General features: G+C 47.5%; 2 protein-coding genes and 1 non-coding gene across 25 annotated transcripts in view; 1 reads left to right on the forward strand and 2 right to left on the reverse strand.

The window, feature by feature from the left end:
* LOC107384569 (CLIP-associating protein 1-A) overlaps positions 1-7,248 on the reverse strand; it is a 31,509-nt gene extending 24,261 nt beyond the window's left edge. For 18 of the 23 annotated variants that reach the window (XM_070549611.1, XM_070549609.1, XM_070549602.1 and 15 more), the window contains exons 1-8: positions 7,062-7,248; positions 6,535-6,822; positions 5,062-5,140; positions 4,004-4,107; positions 3,694-3,785; positions 3,361-3,436; positions 3,053-3,150; positions 2,637-2,707 (exon numbers count right to left, since the gene is read on the reverse strand). In XM_070549611.1, coding sequence (XP_070405712.1) covers positions 2,637-2,707; positions 3,053-3,150; positions 3,361-3,436; positions 3,694-3,785; positions 4,004-4,107; positions 5,062-5,140; positions 6,535-6,735 — 721 coding nt within the window. In that variant the 5' untranslated portion in view covers positions 6,736-6,822; positions 7,062-7,248. Of the gene's footprint in view, positions 1-2,636; positions 2,708-3,052; positions 3,151-3,360; positions 3,437-3,693; positions 3,786-4,003; positions 4,108-5,061; positions 5,141-5,243; positions 6,478-6,534; positions 6,823-7,048 lie in introns of those variants that run through there. The other 5 variants (XM_070549598.1, XM_070549617.1, XM_070549618.1 and 2 more) reach the window with 3 other exon arrangements.
* LOC129157220 (U4atac minor spliceosomal RNA) lies at positions 5,404-5,533 on the forward strand. The gene has a single exon (XR_008560537.1). It is a non-coding gene; the product is annotated as a U4atac minor spliceosomal RNA (small nuclear RNA).
* A 180-nt stretch (positions 7,249-7,428) lies between the features above and the next one.
* Positions 7,429-12,623, reverse strand: LOC107384570 (chloride channel, voltage-sensitive 4). The gene is made up of 12 exons (XM_015957898.3): positions 12,448-12,623; positions 12,220-12,374; positions 12,047-12,146; positions 11,651-11,838; positions 11,458-11,580; positions 11,164-11,370; positions 11,018-11,098; positions 10,403-10,948; positions 10,143-10,329; positions 9,678-10,076; positions 9,388-9,604; positions 7,429-8,401 (listed from the first exon to the last, which is right to left on the reverse strand). Exons 1-12 carry the CDS (start codon positions 12,461-12,463, stop codon positions 8,311-8,313), a joined length of 2,310 nt encoding a protein of 769 aa, XP_015813384.1. The 5' UTR covers positions 12,464-12,623; the 3' UTR covers positions 7,429-8,310.
* Between the last annotated feature and the right edge of the window lie 496 nt (positions 12,624-13,119).

The raw sequence follows: 13,119 nt of genomic DNA on the forward strand, positions 1-13,119 counted from the left end.
AGAACATAAACATGTGCGATATTAACACATGCTAAATGACGCTAACATGCTAATTGATGATACAGAAAAACTAGCTAATGCCCCTCAGGGGGCCCTGTGGGGGGTACTCTGGGAGTATGGGGTACCAGGCCCTCTGATATGTGCTGTTAGGTCCCTGTATGAATGGTGTCAGGGCTTGGTCTGCAGTCTGGCTTGTTCCCAGTGAGAGTTGGACTCCACCAAGGCTGCCCCTTATCACCGATTCTCTACATAACTTTTATGGACAGGATTTCTAGACACAGCCAAGGTGTTGAGGGGATCTATTTTGGTGGCCTGAGGATCGGGTCTTTGCTTTTTGCAGATGATGTGGTCCTGTTGGCTTCATCAGAACGTGATCTTGGGCTTTCGCTGGAGCTGTTCGCTGCTGAGTGTGAAGCAGCTGGGATGAGAATCAGCTCTTCTAAATCCGAGACCATGGTCTTGAGTCAGAAAAGGGTAGAATACCTTCTCCAGGTGATGGACGAGGTCCTGCCTCAAGTGGAGGAGTTTAAGTATCTCGGGGTCTTGTTCACCAGTGAGGGAAAGATGGAGCGTGAGATCGATAGGTGGATTGGTGCTGTGTCTGTAGTGATGCGGGCGTTGTACTAATCTGTCATGGTGATGAGAGAGCTGAGCTGTAAGGTGAAGCTCTCGATTTACAGGTCGATCTACATTTCTACCCTCACCTATGGTCATGAGCTTTGGGTGGTGACCGAAAGAATGAGATCGCGGATACAAGCGGCCGAAATGAGTTTTCTCCGTCGAGTGGCTGGGCTCTCCCTTAGAGATAGGGTGAGAAGCTCGGTCATCTGGGAGGGGCTCGGAGTAGACCCGCTGCTCCTCCACATCAAGATGAGCCAGTTGAGGTGGCTCGGGCATCTGGTCAGGATGCCTCCTGGATGTTTCCCTGGTGAGGTTTTCTGGGCACGTCCAACCAGGAGGAAGGGAGACCCAGGACACGCTTTTGTCTCTTGGCTGGCCAGGGAATGCCTTGGGATTCCCCCGAAAAAGCTGGCTCAAGTGGCTGGGGAGAGAGATTTCTGGACCTCTCTGATTAGGCTGCTGCCCCTGTGAACCCACCGGATAAGCAGAAGAGGAAGAGATGGATGGATGGATAACTGATGCTAACACATACTAGTTAAAGTTAACACATATGTGATGCTAACACATACTATTTCATGCTAAAACTAACTAGCTGCTAACACAACGTGTGCTTTAGGTGGATAATGTAATGCTTAGCTGAAAAGCCATTCTATCTATGCAAATCTTTTGTACAATCGTTCTGTGTTTAATTTCGTAATCCATTACTTTGTTCTTTTTGTACTTTGTTTTTACTAAACTGTAAAAAACGAACAAAGCAATGCATCCTGCCTATGTAAAGACCTTATTCTTTAGCTATTGCTACAGTTGGTGTATATTTGTAGGCTAGAGGACCACCTCTGTCCCTGTGGAAACCTCTAATAAGGTCTGAAATCTCTGTTTTGTTATTCCCTAAATTGAATAATTTTACTAAAGTAGAAATGTGTCTAGTTGTCTAAAACACACACACACACACACACACACACACACACACACACACACACACACACACACACACACACACACACACACACACACACACACACACACACACACACACACACACACACACACACACACACACACACACACACACACACACACACACACTAGCTGTTTTTACAGGACCATAGCATTTGCAAAATGGGATTTGCCGCGGCTCCCCGGGGAGGATAAAGGTTGTTTATAAGATCAGACCGTGGCGGTAATGTGGTGCAATCGTGGCAATTTTATAAAAGATTAGGTGATGGTGGCATAAAGGGGATATGGGGGTGGTCTCTGCGCTGCCACACACTTCCGTTTATCTTGGACATAACTTGCTTTTTGTTGCGATTGAAGCCGTGATCGTTACGTTTTTTTTTAACAAGCAGCTCCTAAAGGTGTCTGTCCCCATCAGTCCCTGTGCAGTCTCTGGTGATCTGAGCTTCAGCTCTAACAGAGAGGCTCATGGAGCGCTGCGGCGCTCCAGTTTGCCATCTCAGCTGATTTTGTTCAAAAAGCAAACCGTATTGCCTGTGTTTACTTTCATTTTCAATAAATTTGCCAGCCGGAGCTCAGCAGTAACTCCCCACATCATGACATCTGCCTCTGTTGCGCCAGGGCGCATACGACAGACCATTACCGCAATATCATTACCAAGCGAAGCAGAACGAATGCCGCAAAATTCGTGCAACGCCATGCCGGCATGGCACGTTTATAGACATACCATTGCGGTAATATTACGCCGATTTGCCGGCATGGTGTGTCTTGTAAAAAGGGCTACTCTCTCTCTCTCTCTCTCTCTAGTCAGAGACAGCCTGACTGTCTGCAGATTCTCCTCAGCAGGCTCCAGGCTCTAAGCAAACCTGGAACCAGTGAGATGGCCTCAGTGAATCCTGAACATGCTGAACTCTGTTCTCCTGATCTGGATCAGAAAACCTGAATCCTCTTAGGCCCTCCTCAATCAGTTCTTTATTAAAGGTAAGACCAAGAACCCAGAGAACACCAATAGTAAAGATCCAGGCTACTGGACCAGGTGAGAACCAGAAGAGGATCTTTACCTGATAATGGGGACAGAACCATGTTTCCTGACCTCTGGACCTCATCGAACTTACTGAAGATCACGTTGAGCCTGAATGAAGACAATAAAGACATGAATCAGAACAAAAAAATAAACCCGGATAAGATCTCGGGTCTGGAGACAAGTTAGGAACCACAGGAAGTCGGTACCGACCGTACCGACCCAAGCCATCAGAGGTCACTGGCGTCAGAATAACCTGGAGTTGGATTGGTAGGATGCTGCCCCTGGACCGGGTCAACACCAGGGTCAAGGGTTTGTGTTCTGGTTGTGTGACATCATTAGGCCTTTATAATTTAAAGAGACTTCTGACCTTTGCCCTGAGAAACCTCATTAAGTTGAAGAGTTGTGTGTCTGAACCACAGGAGCTATGCTTTCCAGAGCCATCCTTAAACGCACCGTGACTGAGGCAGACCCTTCTTTCCCAGGTCGATTCTGACTCGCTCTCCCACGTGTCGATAAATCTCCACCAGACAGGTCATGGCTGAGTCACGCACCTTCAAGTCACCACACACACACACACACACACACACACACACACACACGGCTGGTTTTACTCATCTCTCTCATGAAACATTAATGATAAAAACTTTCAGTCTAGATCGGTTTCCTCTCTGAGTGTTTGAGACTACAGGAAGTGGAGCAGATGGGCAATGCTTCCTGCCCTCAACAGGAAGTCAGAACCACTCCTGTTCCAGATGTCCTACCTGACCCGTAGGATCTCCCAGCAGGTTACAGATGTGAGGAACGATTTTACTGAGTGTCAGACTCTGGGATCCGAACCTGAAACACACACACACACACACAGACCCAATGGCATTAACTCGGTTCAGTCTTCTAAATACCAGAACTTTCATCCTAAACAGTTCTTTGAGATAAGAAAATGTTTTCCATCTTTTCCACATGCACCCTTTCATTTTTCCTGAGTCCTTGTTTACATTTAGGTTTCATATGACCCTTATCTGATAATAAAAGTTTTTATGCTGCAGCGTTAATGAATGCTGTCTGATCGCTCAGCAGATCTGGACCGAACCACTCACACGTTCAGCGTGGAGACGAGACACATACAGAGTCCTTCTCTGGTCCGGTTGTTCTTGTGTTTGAATCCTCCCATCATCCTCTCCCACACGAACTGTACACACACACACGAACACGCACACACACACACACACACACACACACACACACACACACACACACACACACACACACACACACACACACACACACACACACACACACACACACACACACACACACACACACACACACACACACACACGCACGATAGTCAGATTAAGACAACAACAACACAAACATCTGAGTCATGTTCTGGTTTTGGTCAGGTACCTGAGGGTTAGCAGCTTCATCCATGATCTTCAGCAGCAGAGCCTGGTCTTGGTCTCGGACCTGGTCCTTGGAGTCTCCCAGTCGATCCAGCAGACTGGGCAGAACTGGGTCGACACAAAACCAACTTCCTGTTAGGTTCTAAACTGTTAAAACTCATCAGACACACAAAGCATTCAGGGACATCTCGTAAAATTTAACTTCACACTGACACGGTCTGGTGTCTAAATCAGACAAACATAATAATAATATAATTAGAATTAATAATCAGTGATTTATTTACCGTCTTAGACGTCACAAATGTTATTAATAATAATTTATTTTAAACAGGAACAGAAATGAAGATGAACTTGTTCCACAGTCAGACTCATCCTAATGAAACTCATAGAAAATGTTTTTTATTTATTCTGGTTTATTTAAATTCTGTTTCAGTCTGAGAGGATTTTATGACTGTATTTATTTGTTTAGAAGTCAGAAAGCACCAGTGTCTCTTTCTTAACATTTTTAATCACAATAGTCTATTTTTTGCTCATTTTAAATATATTTTTAACCATTTTCTAAAATTATTTTTTATATTTTTACATTTTTTGTTTTTGTGAAGCGCCTCGTGATTTTTATCTTGAGAGGCGCTATAGAAAATATATTTTCTTCTTCTTCTTCTAGTTGAGCCCAACTAAATAACACATACCACACTACAGTAAATTCAATCACTTTAATTAAATTATGACCCTTAATGTTCAAAACTGATGATTCAAATATCCACAGCAGCAAATATGTGGAATTTAAAGGGTTAAAATGAATTTTTTTTCTTCAAATAAAAAACATTTTAATGCATTAGAGAGAAATAAAACATTTAATTTTAAATTAGCATTGTTTACAGTTATTATTAATAATAATGAAAACATGGAGCCTATTAAACAATGTTAATAATTAAATATCAAAAGTTACTAAACATAAAAAACAATTATGTTGTTTACAATAATAATTAAAAATTTAATTCCTGTTTAATTAAATAACTCATTAATAATATTTTAATATAAAACAGAACCTGCAGCTCTCACCTGTTCCCACCTGAGTCCTGAACTTCTCCTGGAGTCTGCTGACCAGAGCCGACAGGACCTCCATCCCCACCAGAACCACCTGACACACACACGCGCGCGCGCGCGCAAAATGAAACAGGAAATAAACATCCAAACGGGGCTGCAAAGGATTCTGGGTAATCATCCTAGAGCCGTAAACATACCTGAAAACAATAAAATGACCCACATAGATGTTTTAAGAATGATTTCAAAGTAAAAGTCCTGTACTGTTCTGTCATTCCGAGAGGTGAAAATGAAACCAGAACCGAGACCAAGGAGGCTGCTCAGATCTGAGAAGACTGTGACGGTACCGGAACCAAGCCAACTGTCCTTGTCTCGGGGTGGCTCGGGAGGTTCAATGAACGTCTAGTGAGAACGTCCCTGCTAACACCAGACCAACACTTTCGCGCCACCGGGGCGGAAACGTCCGGGATTCGGTGCAATTTTTGGAAAACCATTTCTTAACTAAGGAAAGTCAGCTTGTAGAAGGAAAACATGCTCGCCTTCTGGTGGATGGTCTGAGAAGTGCATCATTTAGCTGCAGAACCGGCTCAGAACCCGCAGTTGTGAGGTCATCAGAACCATTTAAACATAGATCATTTGACCCGGATGTGGATCAGATGGTCTGCTACATAAGATCTTAAATTCACACTAAAATCTCAGTGATAATAAAATTATTTATTCTCGTTTTAATTCTGTTTCAAAGTCATTATCAAATAGTCAACCATACAAGTAAATTAATGATGTTTTAAACCCCGAAGTCTTTTCCTGAAGTTCAAACTTTTTATTTCTCATGCAACAGAACCAGAAACCAGCAGCTGCTTCAGTCCAGCTCCATCCGCCAGGAATTAAACCAGCAGCTCCTGGGGGCTCCCAGTCCGAGCACCGGGCTAACTAGAACCTGAAACATGATCCAACCACCTGCTGGACCTGGGGACCACTCCTTCTTACAGGTTGGTCCACCTTGAAGGTCTAGGTCCAACTTAAAGAGGACATCTCCCAGGGATTGTCCACTAATGTTTCCGAGAGGAGCTTCAGAGCTCAGTTGGAACCAGTTCAAATCAAGACCAACTTCGGTCTGGGTCAGAACAGTTCTTGGTCCACTCTGAGGGACAAACTAAAACATGATTCAAGGGGGTCCTGCCAGATGAGATGTTTCTCAGACTCACATCTAAACCAGATCCAGGTCAAATCCCGACCTAAAGTAAAACCCAGAACCACAACACGAGACCACACACCGACATTCAAACGCAAACAGCTTGTTTGAGCTTTAAAGACTAATTTCACTGAAGAAGGACCAACAGGGGCAGATGTCCAGTCTGCACAGGTCCATCAGCTGTGACATCATCACAAATTCAAACGTTACTGAATATTTTAGGAGATTGAGAAGCTCAGCAGCAGAACCGGAACCTCTAGCAGCATCTCTACAGATGTTGTGCAGTAGGATCTCCTCACCTTGTAGTTGCTGGAGTTGACCCAGGATCCGGCCACCGTGTCCACCATCCTGTCCAAGAGGCTCTGGTCTTGCTCCAGCCCGGGACACCTGTCCTGGCTCTGGACCAGCTCTGTGATCTCCTGGCCCACCTGGAGCCTTCTTCCCAGGTCCTTCTGCAGGACCAGGTCCAGCAGGTAGTCCATGCTCACCTCCTTCTCCATGTCTGCTCCGGTGGCCCGCTTCCGTTAATTCTCCGGGTGGAGTATTTAGATGTGACGTCCTACAAGAGGACGCTTCTCATCATCCTCCTTTCAAACAAGACGGAACCGAAAGCTGAATTAAACCCAAACATTCCCAGCTGTTTGTTAAACCTGCTGATTAATAGTTTAGTCACGTCTAACAGCTGGTTAACCTGCTAACTCCGCGGCTAGCTACTAGCAAACCAGTTTCCATCTAAAACACTGGGAAGCTAGCATTAGCAACGGTAGTTCGGTTAGCTCCCTACGCACCAGCGGCTCTTTTACAATTGCTTACCGGGATCATTTACCTGCTCACCGGTAAGTCGTCCACTCACCGGATGGACCGACTCAGTCCGAGAGGAAGAATTCAGTAGGCGATGCTGCCTCCGGACATGAATCCACCGTTACTTCGCGTAACGGTCCGTTCCAGTCCGGTGGTCTCCTTTTATCTAAATACGCAGTTTCCCCCGTTTCATCCGCTACAGCTGCTAAAGAACCGACCGCAGCCCGGTTAATCCAGTAAAACAAAAAATAAAGTTTTATTTATAAAATCAAACTTGTGTTATTCTGAAGGAATCCGCAGAGTGGTGACCCCTGGCGGCTGTATGGCGGGACTACACCCACTAACTAACCCGGGTACTCAGAGGTTAAAGTTCAACAAAATCAAAACACCACCAGGGGTTGAACGGTTTACTTGATTAGATTCAGGAACAAAAGTGCAACTGGGTGAAGTTCTGAAAGAACCCACTAACAATATCGTCGTTTCTGACGTACATAAATAAAAACAGATTTTTCTAGACAACGTGTACATTCAGTTGGCATTAAAACAACAACATGGAGTCAAATCACAGCACAGAATAATAAAACAAACCATCAAGTTTGAATGTTTTTACAGAACAGGAATCCAGTGTAATTTCCATCAAACTGCCTGACAGAGTTTAGAGCTGATAGAGGCGATTCTGACTGGAGCTGGTAACGACTCCAACTCACCTTAAAACTAACAAATCAGCTCTTCTGGTTCGTTTGAGCACAAACCAGATGATGAGATGCAAAGTAACCATTAACACTTGGCAGATAAATATGGCAGCAACATAGAAAAAAAAAACAATTGTGCAAAAAAAAAAATCCTTGTGTAAATTCAGTTTCAGAGGTCTTCTATGGAATGACCTTTGACCTTCAGGTCAGGGTCAACTGAGTTTTCTTAATTCAGAGGAGTTTTATTCTCCATCATCTTAGAATTAAAACCTACAAATAAATAAGAGTCAAATACTTGTTGATTTAAATGATTCTCTGAACATTAGAGCTTCACCTCCGGTCTGGTTCCCAGTGTTGAACCTCCAGGTCATCCACTGGTCTCAGAGGGACGGAACCAAGAACTTGTCTAAACCCGGGACTCAGCTTTAGAACAGAAAACACGTAGCTTCAAGTTGGATCACGAGTCTCCAACCTCCTCAGTCATCTTTCCTCCTTTAAATTAAATCAGCTGCAAATAAAGTGGTGAGTACAGGTGATTGGGTGAGGGGCGGGGCTTACAGCAAGTGCATTTACAGTCTGCTGTCAGTTAAACATGATGGACTCTGGATCCTGGTTCATCATCTGAGCCATGTGTCTCAGGACGTCCTTCTTAGTGATGATGCCGAGGAGACGCCTGCAGAGACAGATACATCATTAACCTCCTAGGACCCTGTGTCCACAGGTGTGGACACTGGCTCCTTGCACTATAACATTTATTCTCTTCAACTTAGACCTTTTTGTTATTATTTATAGACACTTGATGTTGACCTGAAATTTTTGGAGGGGGGGGGGATTTGACAACATTTTAATTGAATTGAATTTTTACTTTATTTGAACATTTGTAATTTTGTTTCTGTTAACTCATTCACTGCCATTGACGACTAAAATCGTCATTTTAGATCCAACCGTTCACTGCCAATGACGACTAAAGTCGACATTTGCATTTTTTTACTGTTTGAGCATCGGAACGAGCCCCCGCCCTGAAGCTGATCTTCATCCGCATACGTCACAGATCACATGATCAGGAAGCAACACATCCATGTGTTTGGAGATCATTTTGGGCCGTTTCTGTAAAAAAAGCTAGGCGCGAACCGGAAAAGCGTCTGCCGATCACAATTCGACAACGGATTATGAAAGAACGGATGACGCTCGAAACACGCGGCTTCTTCCTGATGGAAGAGGTGAGTCTCCTCTTTGTTTTGGTTGTTTTGGCATCGACATCATGCTAGCGCGCAACGTTCTGTGACTCTTAAAAAAACAGTAAAAACTGTGAGAAACGCTGGCAGCGAAGGCCGTTAGCGATCAGGAAATGGCTGGCAGTGAATGAGTTAATGAGGGTAGACTAATCTATAATAGCTAGGGATGTTTTTTCTTTTATTCACATCAAATACAAGTTCGGGTCTCTCGGGCTGGTGGCGAAGCTGGAGAATACAGGCAACCAAGGTAACGCTAGAATGATCAATCCTGTCAACAATGAATTATTGTTTTAAACAACCAAAAGACTTCATCAACGCTCACTACCTGATAAATAATAAGTGTAATACCCTCCTGCGACCAGCAGGGGGCGGCATTTTCCCACTAAACACATCAGTTCTAACAGAACTCCATCGGATTCCTCACCCGCTCCTGGTGACCAGGCACTGGCGCAGTCCTAGTTTACGGAAGATGTCCACCACAGTCTCCATGGGGGTGTGGTCTGTGACGGTGAAGGGGCTGAGGTTCAGGATGCGGCGTAGCTTCAGCAGCTGAGGGTTGCTGGCTGGAAGCTGCGGCGCATCTTCAGTGAAGTAGACTACGGAGCTGCTCACCACGCCGTCCTGCTTCTGACGGGCGTTCCCTGAGGATGGACAGGAAGGAGGACGCTGTTACTCGGTCTCTTGTCCCGGAAGCAGGTTTTGTTAAAGACTTACTGATGGCGAGCGTGAGGTCCCGGCGCTGGACGAATCCGATGAGCCTCTCCGACTCCCGGGAAACGACCACGGGGAAACCGTTATAGTCCGTATCCTTGATGAGCGTCTCCACGTCCTCCACTGTGGTGCTGTCCTGCGTGAGGACAGCCAGAGGAGGGTCATTCCGGCGTGGCCTCATCACGTCGGTGGCCAGGGTGCGGTGGGTGAACTCATCCCGGACGTCCAGGTAGGGATAGCCGTTGAGCTGGATGTGGGACTCGTAGATCCCCTCCTTCCCGAAGGCGTCGGCGACCCACTTACTGGTGACGGCGGCGGCCATCAGCGGAACGATGTACTCCAGCCCACCCGTCAGCTCGAACATGATCACCACTAGAGACACCGTCATCCTGGTCACGCCCCCTGATCAGAACCACAACATTAATACAGGAACCAGAACCGGCTCAGCTCTGCGTCCGATCTGCTCACCCAGGCAGGCAGCAGCTCCCACCATGGCGTAGAGTCCCGGCGTGACGCAGTCGGCGCCGGGCCGACACCAGTTCTTAAAGATGATCCAGTCATGGTGGTGGTAGGCCATCTGCTCCACGGCGATCCCGACGATCCGACCCGCGATCGCTCCCACCGCCATGCTGGGAATGAAGAGGCCCGACGGGATCTGAGGAGGAACCAGAACCACGGTCACTAGAACTCATCTGGGCCCAAACGTTGTGAAACAGCAAAGTTCTGACCTTCATGCCGAAGGTGAAGATGGTGATGAGGATCTTGAAGACGAGAGCGAGGGCAAGCTGCCACAGGGCGTTGTAGACACCGGGCCCGGCGGGTCGGTCCGGGATGTCATCTACGGGTCGGCTCATGTTGGGATTGTTGACGTAGTCGCAGAGCTGGGAGGACTCCAGCGCTCCACAGTCGTTGAACAGCTCTGAAATCAACTCGCTGGTGCTGCGGCGGGTGTACGGGTTTGGGTACGCCAGAACCGCCGTGATCCCCGTCACCACAATCACCTCCAGAACCGGGTACTTCCCCAGCAGGGTCGTCTTCCTCCGCCGGCACCAGGCGATGTTGGCCCGGATGAACAGGGTTCCCCACAGTCCCCCGAACACCCCCAGCAGGATGAAGGGAACCAGCTCGGCCATGTACCAGGGGGTGTGGTACTCCACGTAGAACAGAACCAGGCGGCTGTTCCCAAACGGGTTTATGGACCGTAGTGTGAACGCCGCCACCAGCGCCGCGAAGAACGACCTCCACAGAGTCTTCAGAGGGAAGTAGTAGCTCACCTGGAGGACAAGAGAAAGCTTTACCACAGAACCAGAACCTTACACGGATCAGATCGGATCAGAACCAACCTCCTCCAGGCTGAACAGAACCCCTCCAATAGGCGCTCCGAAGGCCACGGACACACCTGCTGCTGCCGCCGCCGACAACACCTGTGGAGACAAACACAGATTATTATCCAGAACCAGAACCGGGACCAGAACCTGCTGCAGCGGACCTCTCTGCGTTTGCCCTCGTTCTTGCTGTACTTGGAGAAGAGGCTGCAGAAGAGGTTTCCACAGCAACAGGCCACGTGGACCAGAGGACCCTCCTTCCCCAGACTCAGACCAGAGGACACGGCCAGAACCAGCGTGACGGTCTTTATCAGCAGGGTCCACTTCCCCAGGTATCCCCGGATGATGAAGCCACTGAGGATCGTTTTGATCTGGAGAAGGAGAACAAACCCGGCTCATCAAAAGCTCATGGTTTGTTTCTTCACGTGAAAGTTCTGTAAGCACCCTCAGCTCAGTACCTCTGGGATTCCTGACCCGCACGCGTATGGAGCGAAGACTCGGACCAGTGACACGGCCAAGAAGGAGAACAGCAGTGCCCACAGGATGTACAGGAAGTAGTTCAGCACGTACGCTCCAGCTCCCTGGAATCAGAAACCCAATAAAGTCCAGAACTTTATGCATCAAATCACCTCAAATCAGGTCAGTCCTCACATCTGTGTGACCCGTCATTAGCTCTGCCCATTTCTGCCACTGTGGACACTTGTCCCGGTCATCGAAGGTGGTCTCATTGGAGGTCCAGCAGCACTGCTCGTGGCTGTACCAGAAGGCTGACAGACACACGCCCTCCTTCAGGTCCGTCATCCAGTCCACGGCCAGGTCGATCACACCTGCCAGCGTACCTGAGGACAGCCACAGTTACCTGCTACCACCTGACCCGTGCCTGCTCCAGCTGATGCAGCTCTACAGCTTCATCTGGAGTTACCGAAATAAAAGTGTAAACTTTATGATTCCATCAGAAAGCAGATCCGTTTGCTTCCTAGTAGTCTGGAATAAAACCCCCATCACTTCTGGATCCAGATGTGGACCCTGACCTGGATCTGGACTGACCTGACAGGAGGCCGATGAGCAGCATCACCACCCATCCGGACCAGGCGTCCAACAGAGACTTGATCAGCTCCCAGATGGACTCCCTGCTCTTGCTGGTGATCTGGAGGAGAAGCCGGAAGTGAGACACCTGCAGCAGTAGGATCCCCCCCACCACCACCAAACGCCTCACGGACCTTCCTGTGGCGGTCCGTGTCTCTGGACTTCTCCCGCAGCCAGTCAATCGTGTGGAAGTCTTCATACGTGCCCACGTCCGGGAAGGGTTCGTCCAGCAGGTCCATTAAGGTTCCGGCTCCGTTCATGTCCTCCGTGGGGGTGGGAGCGCTGATACCTGTCCGAGTGCAACATCATCGCTGTGTTTACACCCGACATTAGCATCTTTAGCTCCATTAAACACGTCTTACCTTCAGCGGCCTCCATATTTCTGTCTGTTATTTCCACTGCAGACCCAAAACGTTTATGGTAAATTATTAAGTCACATAAAAAAGAATAAACCAGGCATTTTACCGGATATGTACAGAAAAACAACCAACAGCGAGCACGAAGCGTCGCAGACTGATGCTCCAGTCGATCTCGCGATACTTCTGAAATGCCGCGTTGTTTGAAGTCGAAGATCGTCTATGGGCTTGTTCGAGTTGAGCAGCACCTCACCAGGAAAATAGACGAGAGCAGACTGACGCAGCAGGGGAAGTGGCTGAAAGCCGGCATTTAAGCCAAACAGATTTTCCTACATGTGTAGCTCGCGGTTGATGACGGATGAAGATATCGCGTTAGAGTTCATATAATTTTTCATTTTAATTCTGGTGCCTGTTAGCAACCGAAACACATCCTCATGTGCTTGCAGGGCCAGATTAACACTTTGTTGTACCCTGGGCAACAACATTCAAGGACCCCATCATCACGACCCAAGGACCACCATGAAATGGTCACATACAGAATATTTTACTGTAATATGCAGTAAATATACTCAATACTTGAATGCCTGACATCATGTAACCCGCTCAAGGTAACCTTTGGCCCTCTCTTCATTGGTCAGTCTGCATGGGGGGGGGGGGGGGGGGGTCATTTTGCCTTGG

Source organism: Nothobranchius furzeri, chromosome 3 (genome assembly GCF_043380555.1).
Source record: "Nothobranchius furzeri strain GRZ-AD chromosome 3, NfurGRZ-RIMD1, whole genome shotgun sequence".
Lineage (NCBI taxonomy): Eukaryota > Metazoa > Chordata > Actinopteri > Cyprinodontiformes > Nothobranchiidae > Nothobranchius > Nothobranchius furzeri.